This window comes from Podarcis melisellensis (genome assembly GCF_964234715.1).
Source record: "Podarcis melisellensis genome assembly, chromosome: 9".
In the NCBI taxonomy this organism is placed as follows: domain Eukaryota; kingdom Metazoa; phylum Chordata; class Lepidosauria; order Squamata; family Lacertidae; genus Podarcis; species Podarcis melisellensis.
This window is the reverse complement of record NC_138541.1, coordinates 74,648,443-74,667,998: the sequence shown is the minus strand read 5'-3', so window position 1 is coordinate 74,667,998 and position 19,556 is coordinate 74,648,443. Positions and strand designations below refer to the sequence as shown.

General features: G+C 44.7%; 2 protein-coding genes across 6 annotated transcripts in view; both read left to right on the top strand.

Moving 5' to 3' along the window:
- RGS12 (regulator of G protein signaling 12) overlaps window positions 1-3,516 on the top strand; it is an 82,786-nt gene extending 79,270 nt beyond the window's left edge. For all 5 annotated transcript variants that reach the window (XM_081925541.1, XM_081925539.1, XM_081925540.1 and 2 more), the window contains one exon: window positions 372-3,516. In XM_081925541.1, the coding sequence (XP_081781667.1) occupies window positions 372-727 (356 nt within the window). In that variant the 3' untranslated portion in view covers window positions 728-3,516. The remainder of the gene's footprint in view (window positions 1-371) is intronic.
- Window positions 3,517-9,637: 6,121 nt separating this feature from the next.
- HGFAC (HGF activator) overlaps window positions 9,638-19,556 on the top strand; it is a 20,978-nt gene continuing 11,059 nt past the window's right edge. The window contains exons 1-4 of the mRNA XM_081925684.1: window positions 9,638-9,855; window positions 10,862-10,925; window positions 12,695-12,826; window positions 17,526-17,636. Coding sequence (XP_081781810.1) covers window positions 9,787-9,855; window positions 10,862-10,925; window positions 12,695-12,826; window positions 17,526-17,636 — 376 coding nt within the window. The 5' untranslated portion in view covers window positions 9,638-9,786. The remainder of the gene's footprint in view (window positions 9,856-10,861; window positions 10,926-12,694; window positions 12,827-17,525; window positions 17,637-19,556) is intronic.

Here is a 19,556-nt window from a genome sequence, read left to right as displayed (position 1 = left end):
TGCTTTTATGGCTATATTTGATTATTCTAATCACATGTTTCTGAATGAAAATCCTGGCCTATTGTGATTCTATTATTTGGAAGTTTGTAAATAATGCATTTATATTTTTATCAATTTTTGTACATATTCATTACTTTTTCTGCCGTGACAGGTGTGCAAAGCAATGTACAAATTTACAATTAAAACCACAAAGTTAGTTCTACAGACTCAGCTCAGATATATAAAATTTTCGTATTTTGCACCACAAAAATAGGATAGCAAAATATCCAAGCTGTTGAAACGCGATAGACTGTAAAATTTGACTTGTGTAAAGCGAAGCATAATAAATATTATCCCGTTTTTTTGTCTTTTTCTTTCCCTTTTTTTTCTAGGTGTGAGCCACAGAAAGAAAAATGATGTGCAAGTAGCTGGAGGAAACCTTTATGAACAAAGTTCTAAAAAAACTAGTCGTGACTTTATCGCTGCTGAATTTAGGGGGGAAATGTTCAGAAATGAACTCCCTGTAAGTTGTGTAATAGATGTGGATAGAGTTGCTCCAGAAGATGGTCTGGCCTGGTCTTGTAGTGAATCTGAAGGGAACCTCAGTTTTGAAGGCTGTATTGCAGAGTTAAAATCCTGCCAAGGGAGGATGCGAACAGGTGTCTACAGGACATCAGATCTTCCATCTCTTATTGCTGCTAAGAGCGAGAAAAATAAGGATGAGGAGTGTAAAGCAACATTTGTATGAAATTGCACTATGCCTGGCTCCAGAAACTTCATTCTCCGAGGTCATTGCAAGCACTAGTACATTTATTGCCTTTGGAACATAAACACAAGCTGCACAACTCCCTTTTACTAGGAGACAGCGAAACTTGTTGACAGCATCTGAGAAAATCCACCAAAAAAAACAACAGTCTTGTTATAAAATTTACTGGAAAAACATACACAAATTAGTACATAAATATGTTTTAAAATACATATTTCTGAATGTATCTTCTCACAAAATAGGCATGCCAACTCAGAGGGACCGAGGCAGCTCTCCCTCTCCCCCCCCCTTGGTATTTTTGAGGGGGCTGAGATGAGCCAATACTCAGGGGGCGTTTGGCTCTGCTCCCTGACATCGTGTGAGCTCTCACGCAGCATCACATTGGGCCTTCCCATCCCCTTAAGAAGATGGCACCTCTGTCACAAAATATGCATTTATAAATATGTATTCTCTAAACGTAAGCATATATAAGTGTATTTTATCATAAAATATGCATTTTTGTAATTTCTTGGGGTGAGCGTTGCATTGCAAAATTCGAAGAAGTTCAATATCTGAAGGTTGTTCTGCATAATAGTCTGGGCAGTGTGTATAAAGTCAGTTTCCATTCTCATTCACAAAGATCACACTTCTTGAAGGTCCCTCACCTGAACTTCTCTAGCTATTCCCTTTCAGATATAAACCTTTAAAATTCTTAAGGCTAACAAGACATGAAGTTAAATACAGTATGTTGTTTAAAGTGTTGTTGTTGCTGTTGTTAAATGCGAATAGAATCAGCAGGAGGGAGATGTCTGCTGTGCGCCTAATAATTATTACCCACCCACTCAGCTGATTCTATTTACATTTTGTTAAAACCTGCATGTTAAATCCACAGATCCATTTAACCAGTCTCTAGTCTTTCATGGGCTGAATATCAACTTCCATGCTGGGAAGTAAGTATAGTAAATGAAAAGTACATAGGATCAGCAGCATGGAAGTTGAATACAATAGTCCAGGGTATCTATTCCTGCCTTGGTTCAATATCTTATCTTAAAAAGCTTTTTTGTGCTACAAAACAAACAAACAAGGAAAAATGCATATATATTGTCTCCACTGTCAATCCATAGAATATTGTTCATTACAAGTTAAGGTTGGCAAAGGAGATGATTTTAATACAAACTAGGCAGTCCAAGATGGGCATGGGGATCATGTGGCTCTCAGTGTTGTTGAGCTACAATGGTCATCCCTGACCATTGGCCATGCTGACTCTGGCTGATGAGCTACAGAGTCCAGCAACATCTGTGAGGCCAAAGGCCCCCATCCCAGGATTTATAATTCTGAAATTACTCTGTGCTGTATCAGGACATAGAAGGCCCTCAGAAACTAGTATGGAGAAATTCTGTACCTTCTGTACCTCCGGACTGGAAATTTTATCAGTAGAAGAGAAGGCCTTAGGAGTTGCTCCCAAAGTGAAGTGGGAAGAGAAGATTGGTGAAATCACGACCCATTTTCCTGGCTACAATCACTTAAGTGGGACAAACAATGACAACATTGTGGTTCCATAGAATGGGCAGAAAGTAATGCAGACTGTGGAGATGTGTTTTTCTAGCTGAGACAGCCAACCTCCAATTTACACACGGGTTACGTTCCCAGGCACCACACATTCAAAGTGAAATTGCATGTATTTGAGACACCATTGAAAAAGCCTGCAAACACCCCGTTTTGCCCAAGCCCTGTTTCGCCCCTTTATGAGACTTTTTGGGTCATTTCCAGGTTTGGCACAATACGCACATGCGCAGTCATGCACATATTGGACGTGTCTAAAACGGTTGCTGCCTGTACACTCATTGTGGTGGTGTGGTAGGATATAGGAGCCCCTGTTTGAGGTGAAATCACCAGTTGTCGTCTCCTTATACTTGTTAGGTGTGTATATGTAGCATGAGAAGCATATGTAAATATGGAAACACTTTCATTATACAATTCAGCTGAAAATTTTACAGGAAAATGTTACAGGAAACTGTCAGAACAGACCCGTGGCTAGTGGTGGGAATCCAGCTGTGTGGGTTGCATAGCCAGTGTTGATCTTGCCACATCAGTGTATTCTTCTGGACATTGGATAAAGGAAAACATTGGTGTCAGTATGATCACTTTGGGCCTCTCTGTGCAGCTGTAATGAGCCAATAGGAAGCAGCCTCTCAGTTTTTCAACAGAAGCAGGTGATGCTAAACATAAGAGTGAACTTGCCACACTTGCAAAGCACATTCCATAACAAAAAACAAACAGACTAATAGTCCTATATTGCTGAATCTGGAGAGTCACGCAATTAAGTGGAAGAAAAAGAAATAAACTATTTTGGTGTGTTAGCTGCTTTTTCATCTCAATTAATTAATGATCTATTGAACTGCAAATATTTTGCCCTCTGGAACCAATCTTAAATTTTCATCTGGAATTTGAGTAGTAAAAATCTGTCATTGGGAAATATATATAATTTAAATATCAGATTGTCCGTCACTTTCCAAAAATTATGGTCCATTTTTTTCTTTACAATGATATATTATTACAACTTACATAAATCAGTTATTTTCAAATACTAATTTTGTTTTGTTTGAAGTAAGAAATGAGTAATGCAATTTGAGCTTCAGAATTAATCCAGTTGTGTGTTTAAAACAAGAATTCAGTTTAGCTTAATTAAGAGCACAACATCTTGTTATAATGATGCTAAGGAATCAGTCTACAGTGTAATATATGATCTTGTAATCTGCTTGTATGATATTAAAGTAATATTAAATATTTCAGCCTTTCCTGTTCTTTCCATGTGAAAAGAACTATGAGTGATTCATTACATTGGTTTTTAAAATCTACAATAGGAAGGAAATTAAGGCTGAAATTCTAATCCCACTTACTCAAGAGTAAACCTCACAGAGCACAGTGGGATTTATTTCTCATTGGCCGTGGGTAGGATTGCAGTCTTGGTGCACAGAGGCTGCCTTTGGGAACAAACACTTCAGAAAGAAGAAAAATGAATAGGCACCTGAGTACATCAATGGATATTTAAATAATGTATATTACAAAGCAGTTTCTGGATTCATAATGTGTTCATGTTTTTTTGTATAAAACTGAGGCAAATAGTTTTCACAGGCAGAGTAGTTGTCGCAATGGGGGTTGAATGGACGGACTGAAAGAAATTCACTTGTTAGTCTTCAGTGGATTTGTTAAGTTGTGGGTGAACATTATCAGACGACACAGCGATTCTCCAAACAGCTCTTGTTTATTCACAGGCCAGAACAGAACAGAACTGAAGGGTTCAGCCAGCCTGCTTATATAGAGCTCCACTACAACGCAACTGTAACACTTTCTGTAACTATCCAATCACTGAACGTCACTTTCAATCCCTTATTTGCATATGTGGACCTGAACTATCTACAGTATCCCCCTGCTGGCCCAGGGTGAGAACTTCAGTACATAACAGGATTCCTCTCATATCCCTAAATTCATTTGGAAAGAGACATTCCTTTAAGTACTGAGCTCCCAAGCTATGCTGTATTTATGAGCGGGACAAAATGAAAACAACTTGCTTACATTATAGGTCAGGAAAAGCTAGTGAGCTCTTCAGATCCTGATTTTCCTGGATTAGAAAGTATATTGCTCATTAGACAAGTCCTGCACATCAACGTAGGACAGCAGGAAGGAAGCAGACCCATCTTAGGGGGGCTGCAGCAGCCTGTAGTGCTCGGGGGGAACAGTCCGAAATTTGGCTTAGCATGTCATAAGCCAACTTTTGGTTTAGCATGGCCAAGTTGTAGAAGGCGGTGGGTGGTAGCCATGTAACAACAACAACAATTAATAATGTCAGGGGCTCAGGAGCAGAGGCACAGGAGAGAGAGGCAATGGAGAGTGAGGGGGAGGAATCTGAGGGGAGCGTAGGCGATGACAGTGACCCGAGGAATTTCCTGAGTCTCTCCAGCGAATCGGAAGATTCGCAGAAGGGGGCGCCCATGGCCAGGGCAAGGGGGGTGCCAAGGGGAACACCCCAGAAGGAAGGGGCCAGCGGGAGCTCAGAGAGCAGCAGTTGGAAATCAGGACCAGCTTCCCCACCAGAGCGCAGTGGGGGGGAGGAGTCCCAGGTATCGGGACCAGGGTGTTCACCACCAGCGAGAGGAGATGAGTCAGGATGGACCACGCCTCCATCGGAGAGCGCGGAAACGGTCAAGAGGAAGGTTGGCGGTTGGGCGCGCGCGCCAAGTTCAAATGTACAGGCGAGCGGCAAAGCAGGTAGCCCGGATAGGGAACCAGGTCCTAAAGCACGCCGAAAGGAGGGACAAGAGTCAGGGGGGTCAGCGTCAGAAGAGTCCAGAAAGGAGGAGACCCCGGGGGGCAGAAGGACCCAGAGGAGGAAAGAGCAACGGAAGAGGTGGAGTAAGGCTAGAGTCTTAAACTGGTGTACAGGGGGCGGAGACTCAGACGGAGCTTCGCCGGTCTAGGTTCTAAGACGTAGAGCTGCACGCTGCGGCTTGTAAATGGAAACTGAACTTCAATAAAGACTTTTGTACATTACCACCGGCTAGCGTTGGTCCTCTGTGAGCTGGGACCTGGAGGCAGCTCTGACAAATAATAATAAATTATTTATACCCCGCCTATCTGACTGGGTTTCCCCAGTCACTCTGGGTATTTTTGCCCTCGGTGAAGCCTCCAGAGGCTCCCAGTCTGTGTCTGTGTTTAGGCAAATGCATGTGGAGGATGCCAAACAGGGTCTTTGACCCAGGTGAAATGAAGCCTAGCTTTGCCCCTGGGCATGGTCACGTTCTCTCCTTGCTAACCACAACTCCGGGGTTGCAGCGCTCATCTCGCTTTAATGGCCAAGGGAACTGGCGTACAGCTTCCGGGTCATGTGACCAGCATGACTAAGCCGCTTCTGGCGAACCAGAGCAGCGCATGGAAACGCCGTTTACCTTCCCGCTGGAGCGGTTCCTATTTATCTACTTGCACTTTGACGTGCTTTCAAACTGCTAGTTTGGCAGGAGCAGGGACCAAGCCACGGGAGCTCACCCCGTCACGGGGATTCGAACCACCGACCTTCTGATCGGCAAGCCCTAGGCTCAGTGGTTTAACCCACAGAGCCACCTGCGTCCCACCACAAGCTATAGTCAAGAACAAACATGGGCTACAGGGAAAATACTTTAAGAAGAAGAAGAAGAAGAGTTTGCATTTGATATCCCGCTTTATCACTACCCGAAGGAGTCTCCAAGCGGCTAACATTCTCCTTTCCCTTCCTCCCCCACAACAAACACCCTGTGAGGTGAGTGGGGCTGAGAGACTTCATGCAGCTGCATGTGGAGGAGCGGAGACGCGAACCCGGCTCCCCAGATTATGAGTCTATCGCTCTTAACCACTACACCACACTGGCTCTCTTTAACAGCTGCTTCCTTGAGGTTTGGCTCTCTTTTCTTCCGTCTGCAGTAGTGTCAGCAGCGGTCTGGTCCTGTAGACCTTCTGCTTGAGGATCTGCCCCCCCTGCTGCTCACCTCCTTTTCTCGTGGGACCCTCTATGAGCTTTCCTCTTGATTTCATTCATCAAGTGACACTGAGGCAAACGCTACATGTGGGTCTGATAGTGGGGCAGTTCAAACTAACAACTCTTGGGATACTCTAAAAGGCTCTACTCCCCTCCTTTGAAGAGCCAGGTCTCCATTACCTCCACCATCACTGGTTCTGATTTTCTCAAGGGGTTATGAGGATGTTTCCACATGGTCAGTTGTTCTGCTCTGCTAGGGATTTCTTTCTTTGTTTTGCAAGTCACTTTCCACTGCAAATTTTGTAAATAGGTTACAAAATTTTGTAAATAGGTTATAAAAAATGTGGTGAATATGCATTTGAGTCTTTTCATGTACCAACAGGGATAAAACAATTACATTTGTACTGCAGAGGGCAGCTGGATCTGTGTTGAACCGGGCCAGGATCTGCAAAAAATAATCATCACTAGTATATGAAGCTATTCTAAATCCTTGATGTGGATGAAAGCAGGAATATAGCCTGCCTCTTGTATGTCCTTCAGGCTTCACCTCCTACAGATTGTCAAGTTATGTGTTCAGCTGATGGCTCCTTCGTAAAAGGGGAATTTCCCTACGCAACAGTCACAGACTCCTTTCACTTGACTTACCGTTTGATCTTGCTGAAAACAACCGATTGGGGTCAACAGCTCTGTAGAAAGGGAGATATTTAATTTACGACTAAAATGTGAACTCCCCCAGGGCGGCAGAGGAGGCTGCAGCCCACTCAAATCTATCGTCAGAGCTTTCTTCCTTTGCTTTTAAAGCTATAAACCTATTGGAAACATGTCGTGGGGGTGTCTAATATGCTAATGAACAATGTGGGTGGAAAAGCAGAAACTCTAGTACATCTAAAAATGTAACCCTGAATAAAGTGCAAATGAGTTTATTCTAAACTCCTTCAACTTGGTTGGCAGAATTTCAAAAGTGGGTGCATTTACAATTTTTTTTTCTTTAAAAAAAAAAAAACCAACACCAAAAATTCCACTCAGAAATCTAGCTGTGTCTAGATAATTATTTGAGAAAACTCGGGTTTGATCCACAACCCTGCAGACATTACCCTCCCTACACCAGTGGTGCTTTTGCAGATAGCTAAGTCCTAGCAAACTAAGGCACAGGTGCAAGAGGGACTGTAGGGGGAGATGTCCAATTCTAGTATCTTCATGCAGAATCTTCAGGAACCTGCTGTGGAGCTACAAGTCTAGAACGGCCTCTTGTTCCTTTCTTACTGGGACATGGAAAAGATGAAGCACCTTACTGAAACTTTCTCTATTGCCCATATGCCTTTGCCATCCTGGGATGGAGTCACCTCATTGCCTGAACTTATTATTATGAGGTTAAAAAATAATAATAATTCAACAATTCATGGTGGGGATTGGGATTGTGAGGCCATTCACCCACAAACTGCATGGCTCAAATACCTTCAGAGTGCTTTCTAGTTAAATAATAATGTTATGAGTTGAGGGGGCAAGGGAGTAAGTTGTATGTCAAGACCCTTCTAATTCCTGGATCCAGCAAGTGTTAAAATCTAAGCAACGCTTATTGAACTAGCCAGACAAGTAATGGTGATGGCCTTCTGAGAATGGGGCAATAAGGTTACAAAAGAAGTGCTCCATGCCAGAAAGCAAATGGGTGGGCCTGGGTGGGCCAGCCTCCCTCAACTCGCTGGTAGTGAGTTAGGAAAAGACAAAGGCCAGGGCTGAGGGGTGGGTGGGTGTAAGCTAGAAGTTGGAGGAAGAAGCAGGCTGTCTCCTGTGGAAGAGAGCAATGTCTGGTTTCTGCTCAAATCCAAGGCTGTGGCTATGGGTGAAGCAAAAGTCTTTTCTGGTTGCCTTTCCTGGGGGAAGAGAGCTGCACGTGGGCATCAGCTTGAGCAAAGTCCAGAGAACTAAAAACTCTGAGGGGTCACCGCTGCATGGACTCCAACACCACAGGTTCCTTCCTTGACACCACCAACAAACTCAGTAGAGTCACCAATCTCCACAAGGGAAAGGGCATCCCAATCGCATAATGTCCCACTGGGACCAAGCTTGGTCTGATGCCCTAATAATAATAATAATATAAAATAATAATAATAATAATAATAATAATAATAATAATAATAATAATAATAACAACAACAAAATTACTTGGCTGCTCCATCCACCCAGGTAGGGCACTCCACACAAAATCAAAACAACTATAAAAACACTAATTAAAACAATACAGTATAATACAGCAAGGAAGATTAGATGGCTTTCAAAGTCCAGGCTTCCCATTCAGGGCCGAGATCGCTCTGGAGAAGTAGCTGTTCTTGAGATGGCTCGTTCTTGTCTACATCGTCCTGTATCTCCGTCCCGACGGCAGGAGCTCAAAGAGACAGTGACCAGGATGCGATGGATCTTTTACTATGTCCAGTGCCTTCCTATGGCACCTTGTGGCATAAATCTGCTCTACGGTGGAGAGTGGGCAGCCAACAATGCTCTCTGCTGCCTCAACAACTCTGCACAACCCCATCCTGTCCTGGGTAGTACAGCTTCCGTACCACACACATAAGCCATAAGTGAGCACGCTCTCAATGGCACACTTAATAAAAGCGATGTGTTCGAGTTCTGATTACCACCCTAACCCAATAAAGAGAAAAGACCAAACCTGAATCTTTGCTACGTAAACTGTAACTGTGACATTGAAACCATCTATGAATGTCATCCGTCTGCCTTCCAAACAGGAGTTCACCTCCACCCTTAAATCCATTTCCATTGTAAAGCAGGCTTCCTCAACCTCTGTCCTCCCGATGTTTTTGGCCTACAACTCCCATGATCCCTAGCTGGCAGGACCAGTGGCCAGGGATGATGGGAACTGTAGTCTCAAAAACATGTGGAGGGCCAAGGTGGAGGAAGCCTGTTGTAAAGGAAAAAAATCAAAGTAAAATAGATTTCACAACACATTGGAATGTCAGTTCTTGGACCCAGTTGTTTCTCTCCTGAATTATCTATTATGTATTTTGTGTTTTTCTCAACTGAACTGCCCTGAGATCTATGGATGAGGTGCTAAATAAATAAATAAATAAGGATAGACTCTGATAGATTTGGCATGAACTCTATTCCAAAACCTGGGGATCTGAATACCAGTCCAGATTTCCTGTTCTGGTTATTCTGGAGTATGACAAATAAGGGAAAGGCATGGAAACTTTGGGAAAATATTAATCAGCCCAAACGGGAACTAACCCAAATTCTTAATCCAAATTCAGGATGCGGCATATTTAGTCCATCCTTGGGCCTACTCTTTGTGTGTGCTTTCCCCGAAATGTTTCTGAAACCAATATTTACCTCAGTACACAAACACATTACTTATTAACATTGCTGAACGAGTGATTGCTTAAAAAGTCAAACATACTCTCTAACGCAGGGGGTTTCCATAAGCCCCAATGTTGGTTAGACTTCCCACTCTGGATTTCCAGACACTGGAAGGCCCACTCCTCCAGGAAGATTACAGGGAGTTGCAAAAGAAGAAAAGAAAAGAGAAATAAAAAGGTGAAATATGAAAGTCTACATTTGCTCCATGGTTGTTACCCTCTCTTTGGCGTTAAGCAGTGCTCCCGAGCAAATGGTAAGTGTGCCTCTTCATTTTCTTCCCACAACATTATCATAAACCTGCTTGTTTAGAAGTATGCCCCACCAATATTTAAAGAACATACTCCTTAGTTAATGTGCTGTAAATGTCCCGAAACCGAGACGTGTTTTGGCACTGGTGTACAATGCATTTAAAAAGTGCAACAAAGAACCTTAAGCATGGCCACCCTGAAACTGGAGGCCAGAGCATAGACTCAATGAGGACTTTCATAGAATTGTAGAGTTGGGATGTACCTGAGGGTCATCTAGTCCAACCGCCTGCAGTGCAGGAATGTCAGCTAAAGCATCCTTTGCACACCTTCCAGTTTGTCACTATCCTCCTTAAATTGCGGTGCCCAGAACTGGACACAGTAATCCAGGTGGCCTGTCCAAGGCAGAAGAGAGCAGGACTATTTCTTCCCTTGATGCTATTCTTCATGCAACCTAGAATAATATTAGCTTTTTTTTTTGCCACTGTATCCCCCTGTCGACTCATGTTAAGCTTGTGGCCTACGAAGACCCTTATCACGTGTACTACTGGCAAGCAAGGTGCCCCTCATCTTATATTTGTGCAGTTGTTTGTTTGTGCCTAAATGTATAACATTTGAAATTCATTTTGTTAGTTTGGGCTCAGTTCCCCAATCTGTAAATGTCATCTTGAATCCTCGTTCTGTCTTCTGTGGCATTTGCCATCCCTTCTTGTTTGGTGTCATGTGCAAATTATAGGATCATCCCCTCAAATCCTTCATCCAAGTCTTTATATAGATGTTGAACAGGGCTCCCAACTGCAAGGCATTCCCAAATGTATTAATAGGCCTATTGCAAGGTTTATGTCTGTGAGAGAAAGGCAGAAACTAAAAGCTGTCATAGGTTGCTGCCTCAGTGCCTCAGGTGCTTCAGTTGTTTTTAAAAGGCAATCCCTGGCTGCTCTTCTGCCAATAGGAACTTTGTATTGAGAAAATCCTCTATAAAAGCAAACTTGTTCTTCATTGTTTTATTTGTAGGAAGGAAGGAACAGTCCTGGTACTGAGCCAGGAGAATCCAGACATGAAGTTCATCACTCCAGAGGTACCAAAGATGCTTTAATGTGCCTCACAAACAAAGCCTTCCTTCCTTCCTTCCTTCCTTCCTTCCTTCCTTCCTTCCTTCCTTCCTTCCTTCCTTCCTTCCTTCCTTCCTTCCTTCCTTCCTTCCTAGCTTGCTTTCACAGCATGTAAAATTGCTCACTGGACGGCTTCCAAGATGGATTCCAAGATGTGATTCCAAGGGTTATTTCCATGATCCAGCTGAACTGATACGGCAAACTGGTTGCAACTGAGACTGGATTCTCAGCGAGAGCCATCCTGCTTAGTTCTCACAATATGAGAAGGGGGTCAGCAACCTTGCCCTCCTCACCACAAGGTGGCACCCCAAGACCTCGCAGGGCTGGGAAGGTGACCTCCTCATTGCTTCTCCTCTGCAGCCCCTCTGGCTGGGCTGAGGAGATCTTCAATTCACTTGAAGGGCTTGCATCCCTCAGTTCTGCTCCCAGCTCTGGTTCGCCCACATTATTCATGGCTGTGGAAATGGATAGTTTCTCTGCTTCTAGGAACCTCATGGCGACATATGGGTGGGCGACATATGCCCACTATACGGCAGTCCCTACCAGTGGCATAGCATGGGGGGTGCAGGGGGGGCCGGCCGCACCGGCCGCAACATCGGGGGGGGGGCGCTCGCACTCGCAGCTCTCTGCCCCCTGCTAAAATCCACAGGTTAGGGGGTGCAAATTACTTGCCTTGCCCTGGGTGCTGACAACCCACGCTACGCCACTGGTCCCTACAATATAATGAACTTCCTACTGTCATTTACTCACTGGAAAAATATTAGGGTTCATCATTTATGCTCTTGGAGGTCGGAGGCAGCATACTTCTGAACACGCATTGCTGGGGACCAGGCCCATGCAGAGGAGTGGGGGCACCCAGAGGATGGGGGTGGAATGCCAGGGACCTGCTGTTTTTTTTGTTTGAGTTTATACTTTATTCTAACAAGACTCCTACCCAGGGGCATAGGAAGGGGGGTGCAGGGGTGCGGTCTGCCCTGGATGTCATCCTTGGGGGGTCGGCACTTACTGCAGGGCCTGGCCTGCAGCGCGCCTGAGCCACACGTCTCTCTTGGGAGTGACACAATGGCTCGGGCCCCCATGCTGCCCGATATGGCAGCGTGGGGCTTGCGTCCGCCAGGCAGACTCTGTGGGCAGCTCACCGAGCCACCCCCCCAGACGGATCACCATGCTGCCCCTGTGTGCGAATTGCCGCAGCGCCTCTGTGGCGTAGCGTGGGGGTGCAGGGGGGCCGGCCACACCGGGCGCAACATCGGGGGGGCGCTCTCGCACTCGCAGCTTTCTGCCCCTACCTGGCTCCACGGGTTAAGGGGCGCAAATTACTTGCCTTGCCCCGGGTGCTGACAACCCACGCTACGCCACTGGTGGGCAGCTTGCCCTGCCCCCACCGCTCTGGGTGCCGGAGCAGCTAGCTGTGCCCCTGCTCCTACCCCGGGGCTCAGACAAGCTGCACATGGGCCTGCTGGGAACTGCAGAAGGGGAGAAGGTTCTGTTTGCAGGTTTCCCACAGGCACCTGGTTGGTCATGGTTATGGACCAGATGGGCTGGAGCCAGGAACATCTTCAAATGCTCTCCAGCAATATTTATTTTACAGCAAGAAAGAAAGAAAGAAAGAAAGAAAGAAAGAAAGAAAGAAAGAAAGAAAGAAAGAAAGAAAGAAAGAAAGAAAGAAAGAAAGAAAGAAAGAGATTTAAGAATAAGGCTTAATGTGCTCTTTTGCCTTTTTTAAAAACTGCAGAAAAATGCTTTGATGAAACTCTGCATGAATATTTTGCAACTGGAGAAAGCTGGCCAAGAATCTACCAAGGGATAGTGCAGAAATGCACATGCGTTAACAACCTAATTAACTGCCAATATGCACAGCACACAGGTATTTCTATACAGCTTCTATACTGCATGCTTTATTTTAGTATGTTTGCTAATCTGTTTATATGTAGTCCAGTGAAATGATAAAAAAATAAAACGATTGAGACACAGAAGTTGAATTGCATTAAATAATACATAGAGTAGTGAAGAAGTCATACTCTCAGCCTTAAACCACTTACAGCAATTAAAAGGTATGCATCTTAAAATGTAATCTGTGAAGTGGCTGCATGATAGTAATTTCAAGTATCCTCTTAAGTTCCCTGAAAGGATTTTATCTTCTTCACCTCCTTTTCAGTTTTCAAATCCTTAATTTACCCTAACTGTACTGGACTTTCCGGATAATGTGCTGCTCACAGGTTGAATTTGACCAAAAGTTCTAAAAGTTATTCAACAATTTAAGTGGTTTTGTACCAGATCATGGGCACCACTTCTGAATAGTTGGTGGTCCTGCCTTCACAAATGAATTTCTCAAGGCACAATCATTTTTGTATCATTTTTTTGCACCCCCTGCCTCTGCCCTGCTCCAAACAGGGAATCCCATGGCGCTGCCTCCATTGGCAGCCTCCCTATGTTTGAAGAGCTGCCCACTTGGGAAGGTGGCATCCACCCAATGGGCAGAGGGAGGTGCTGGGTGGGTGGGGCCCTTTGTTTCTTTGCCCTCTCCTGGGTTTATATTTCCTCACTCGGCTCCCCACCCAAGCCACAGTCACTTTAAAAAGGCTGCAGGGGGGAGTGGTCCTGTCTCCTTCTTGGCAAAGTGGGGAAGGATCATTGGTGCTATGGAAAGTGAGAAGAAGGAGGAGAGGCTTTAAAGCCCCTTTCTGAGCTGCAGCACCAGCTTCCTTGCCTGCAAGAAGGGAGAGACAACCAGAAACGCTGTGCGCAGCGCTGCCTTCTTCTCTCTTGGCAAAAAAAAGGGGAAATTGCACGTCCTGCTGATGGCCTCTGTGAAGTGGCTGTTTCAGTCACTTTAGGACAGACACTCTGCAATGTGTATGTGTTGGGGGGGGCAGTGGTGTCGCAAGGGGGGCGGGGGTGGTTCACCCTGGGTGCCATGTCTGGAGGGGTGACAAGAAGGCACCCTGTGCGGTGCTCGCCCCACCACACCTGGGTGTGGGCGGCGTGAGCAGCCATCGTGGCGCATGTGCAGGATCCTCCATTAGTGGCTGCAGCTGCAAGCAGAGGCTCTCGCCACCGTCCGTACGGCGTTCAAGCAGCACCGGCGGCAAACTGCTATGTACAATGTGCGGTGTCACGCGCATGCACTGTATGTAGCAACGCCACATATGCGCTGTACACAGCGGTTTGTCACTGGCACTGCCCGAGCGCAATACGGACAGCGGTGGGAACCTTCCATCGCTGCCACAGCCGCAATCGGAGGCTCGGTCCACTGCCACTGCAGCTGTGAGCAGAGGATCCCACCATTCTCTGTATGGTGCTCGGGCGGCGCTGGCGGCAAACCGCTATGTACAACACATGTGCGGTGTCGCATGCATGCACTGTATGTAGCAACGCTGCACATGCGCCCTATGTGGTGACACCACGCATGCATCATACGCAGTGGCGTAACATGTGCGCAGCCGGTGGTTTGCCCCGCCCTGGGTGTGGGTTAGCCTTCGTTCACCCCTGAAGGGGGAGAGGAGACTAGGTAGGGCAGTGGAATTGTGTGTCTGAAATAGGGGTTGTGGGTTGCTGCTGCTGCTCCCTATAGGCACTGTGTGCATGTGTATGCATATGCGTACAGAGCTTTGTGTGTGCCCACATGGAGGGCACTGCTGCTTTCTGGCTGGTGGTGAGGAAAATAGGGTGGGGGGTGGGAAAGGCCTACATGAATTACCCTGAGCTCCTTGGGAGGAAAAGCAAGCTTATAAATGTAAAAATTAAATTAAAATGGGGTGAGCGGAGGAATACGCAAGACGAAATGGTTAAGTCGGCTATGATAAAATGGGCACAGGACATTGGGCATAACATTATGTTTGAGGATTGGGAAAGGTTGTGGACCACTGGGTTGAATTTCACTGCATGTAATGCTTTGAAAGAAAATGTAATGAAAATGATATACAGATGGTACATGACCCCAGTTAAACTTGCCAAAATATACCATTCGTCTGATAACAAATGTTGGAAATGTAAAGAAAATGAAGGAACATTCTTTCACCTCTGGTGGACTTGCCCTAAAGTGAAGGCCTTCTGGGAAATGATATATAACGAGTTGAAAAAGGTGTTTAAGTATACCTTTACCAAGAAACCAGAGGCCTTTCTTCTGGGCATTGTCGACCAGAAGGTGTTAAGGAAAGATAGAACATTTTTCATGTACGCAACAACAGCAGCAAGGATACTACTTGCTAAGAACTGGAAAACTCAAGATCTACCCACACTGGAAGAATGGCAGATGCAACTGATGGACTATATGCAATTGGCGGAGATGACTGGCAGAATCCGAGACCTGGGAGAAGAAAAGATTGAAGAAGATTGGAAGAAATTCAAGACCTACCTGCAGAAATATTGTGATTTAGTGGAATGTTAAGAAGGATGCTTGGTTATAAATAATTGGCCATCATTAAAATAGATTAAGAATTGATATTTAAGCATGTGGTTATAGATTTGGAAATAAGATGATAATTTGCTTGACAAAAATTATTAAAGATGTAAATGGGAGCGGGAGACGTGAGGAAGCTCAAGAATATTACGAAACTTTGTTAAAACAAAGCAATAATGTTTATTATTATTGTATTTTCTTTTTAAAAAACCTTAATAAATATTTATTAAAAAAAAATGGGGTGAGCGGAGTAGGAGAGGGGGAAAGTATACAGTGGTACCTCGGGTTAAGTACTTAATTCGTTCTGGAGGTCCATTCTTAACCTGAAACTGTTCTTAACCTGACGTACCACTTTAGCTAATGAGGTCTCCTGCCGCCCCCGCCCGATTTCTGTTCTCATCCTGAAGCAAAGTTCTTAACCCGAGGTACTATTTCTGGGTTAGCAGAGTCTGTAACCTGAAGCGTATGTAACCTGAAGCGTATATAACCCAAGGTACCACTGTACCACAGGAGTGCCTGGCCTGCTCTGGTCCATGGGGTCACGAAGAGTCGGACACGACTAAACGACTAAACGACAACCACTGTATTTTGTTATACATATATATTCGGTTTATGAATTTAATCTGTTCTGGAAGTCCATTCTTAAATCAAAGCTGTTCTTAAACTGAGGCGCACTTTCCCTAATGAGGCCTCCTATCGCCGGTGCCCTTCCATTGTCCGGCTTCCGTCCGTAGACCAAGGTAAAGTTTGCAAACCGCGACACTACTTCCTGTTTTGCTGAATTTGTATACCAAATAATTCGTAAACAGGGCTGTTCTTCAACCGAGGTACCACTGTATTGTTTTGGTGTGTTCATGGTCAGTCATGGTGCAGCCACTGAAAGTCCCAGGGTTTCCTCCTCCCTCAGACTCTTATACCTGAGTCTTTTGGATTTTTAAAGTATTTTTCAGGGAGGAGATTATTCTATTCCAGTTAGAATTCAACTGACATTATATATCTATGAGACTCTGGGGATAATATGGGGTTGGTCCAGTTTTAATTTGCCTTTGGATTTTCCTACTAGTAATGTGCACCTCAGCAGCTAAAAAAGCCAATGCAATTCTGGGCTGCATCAGTAGGAGTATAGCATCTAGATCAAGGGAAGTAATAATGCCACTGTATTCTGCTCTGGTCAGACCTCACCTGGAGTACTGTGTCCAGTTCTGGGCACCACAGTTCAAGAAGGACACTGACAAACTGGAACGTGTCCAGAGGAGGGCAACCAAAATGGTCAAAGGCCTGAAAACGATGCCTTATGAGGAACGGCTAAGGGAGCTGGGCATGTTTAGCCTGGAGAAGAGGAGGTTAAGGGGTGATATGATAGCCATGTTCAAATATATAAAAGGATGTCACATAGAGGAGGGAGAAAGGTTGTTTTCTGCTGCTCCAGAGAAGCGGACACGGAGCAATGGATCCAAACTACAAGAAAGAAGATTCCACCTAAACATTAGGAAGAACTTCCTGACAGTAAGAGCTGTTTGACAGTGGAATTTGCTGCCAAGGAGTGTGGTGGAGTCTCCTTCTTTGGAGGTCTTTAAGCAGAGGCTTGACAACCATATGTCAGGAGTGCTCTGATGGTGTTTCCTGCTTGGCAGGGGGTTGGACTCGATGGCCCTTGTGGTCTCTTCCAACTCTATGATTCTATGATTTATCACAAAAACACTTTAGGCCGTTTCTGTGGGTATTGTGTGCATGTTAAGGCTTACCTTCCAGGCAGAGGTTCACACGTTAATGCTCTGTGTCCAAGGACCCTTTTTCTTGCTCTGGAGCTTTAAAACCCGCTCTTCAAAGGTTAAATGTCACTTCAGGTTTTCCATGGATTGACATTTGCCCCAACTGAACTTTAAAGAGTGAAAAGAGAGAGGCTGCTCAGACACAGAACTTTAAATTGCATCCACGCTCAGAAAGCGCAGAGGAAAGGTAAGTGAGGACCTTCAATTGGAGCAAACATCAATGCGTGGAAAACCTGAATTGTCATTTGCTCCGATTCAGCTTTAAAGAGCGAGTTTTTGTGGGGGAAACTGGGGTGGGGGGTAGGAAATGCTTGGACACAGAGCATTAAAGTGCAGGCTTCTGCCTGAACAGAGCAGGACAGTGTGGATAAGTCCTCTGCTTCACCTTGCAGGCTGCACCGTCAATCCATGCCCCCATGGCAGTACTTGCAAGAAGATCGTCTTCACTAACGAAACAGTCTGTGACTGCAAAACACTCTGGGCAGGAAGACATTGCAATGTTGGTGAGTTGTATTCAACTTTCACTCAGTTTGGATCTTTGACTTATTTCCTTCCACAGAATTTAGGCCTCATTCACCGAGTCTTATGCTATATCCAGGACCCTTCTATGAGGTATTCATAATTTATTTATTTTTGGAATTTGATAAACAGCTCCCTGCTCCTTGATGCTTTATTCCCAGAGCTGAATGGACTAGATTTAAAATTATTGGAACTCTGGACTCTCTTGTGGCACAGCTTGTCTGTCAATATGGACATTTTATTTACTCATGTTTATTTTTAGGCTGCTTTACAGAAGCCTTTATCTGCTCTGACTTCTCAACATGGCTTACAATATAGTATTTAAAACCTACCAAGCAGGGCCACTGCTGCCAATCTTAAGGCATAGTCAAGTCCATATAGAAGTAAGCAGCCCTTTAACTAACCTGACTCTTAGGGCTCTTTAGGGCTTTAAAAGCCAAAACTAGGACTTTGAATTGGGCCCAGGAGCATCCTGGCAACCTGTGCAACTGGTATAGAGTTTATGTCATATGCTTTGACTAACCTGGCAAGCACGTTGAGCAGCTGAATTCTGTACCACTTAAAGTTCCCAAGTTGTGTTCAAAGGCAGCCCTATGTAGTCTGTCCTAGTGCATGCATGCCTATGGCAAGGTCTACCTTTTCTAGTGTTAGGAGAGCTTGCAGCTCAAGTGAATGAGATTGAAATTATCACTTATGTTTTTGGAGTTCAAAGGCTTTATTCATGCAGGAAAAGATTTTGTCTTGAAAGGAACTACTTACAGAATCAGAGTTGAAAGAGAGAGAGAGATAGCAGACTTTTGTCTCAAGCTGGAAGAGCAAAAAACAAAATGGCTAAGCTTTTAGGGGCAGAGTTAACTTGGACAGATAGGCTACAAGGAAAGGTTGGCTAGATTACTAGACAAACAGTCTAGTGGATGGCAGGGGTGGGGAGGGGACAGGGGTGGGCAGCAGCCATGCCTTCTCCACTCCTCATAGGGTTGACTTCTAGAACTATCCATATGCCCAACCTTGTCAGATGGTCTAGAAACTGGATTAGGTTGGATCCAAATCACCCTCTTTGCCACCAAGCCAACAACTTGATGCTTTTTCTACAGTCTGGTGGACAAAATAGCAACTGATTAGGCTGGGCAAGGAGTCTAGCTAGCTATATTTGCTTCTTACAATGATCACTTTACTCTTCATTCACTGTGTTGGGCCATCACATTTAACCTGCTTTTTCAGCACCTTAGCTGACACAGTTGCTCTCCCTTTGGCTATCATCTAAACCTAGCTGTAAAGAGGGCCAAAAAGCAGAGGAGAACCCACTACCACCATGACCCAAGCTGCCCTGAAGTCCTTGTAGTTTCATTGTCATATTCATTGCTCATCCACAAAAGATCATTAAAAAAATAATAATTAAATATTGTGCAGATGAGGTGAAACTTTGCAGTTAAGAAACTGCAGCTCTTATTATTTACCACTAGGTGGCAAAATCCAGCAGAATTTAATGCTTTAAAGGGGGAAAAGACTAATAACAGCTGTAAGAACAGAGATATATTTTTAGGCAAACATGGTGAAATAAAACTGCTCAATTCTCAGAGTTTGCTAATACTCAACAAAGTAACAGAACTACACCATGCTTGCCATTCATAGTTCTTCAGACATATTGCAAAAGAAGAGAGTGGGTCATAGGTTTCAGCTGGGGCTGATAACATCGGCATCACCTTTCCTTGGCAGTCAGGTATGCTTATTGTGAAAACAGGATCCATTCTATCCAAGCTGTGTACTGTACAGCAACACACAATGCCACAAGTGGTCCTGCCCTGAGAAATGTAGCTTCTCCAAAGGCTGATGCAATGTGAAGGCAATGATGTTCTCTCCCAGTGGCCTACAGCCAGATCCACCATCAACAGTGGTGGCCCAGA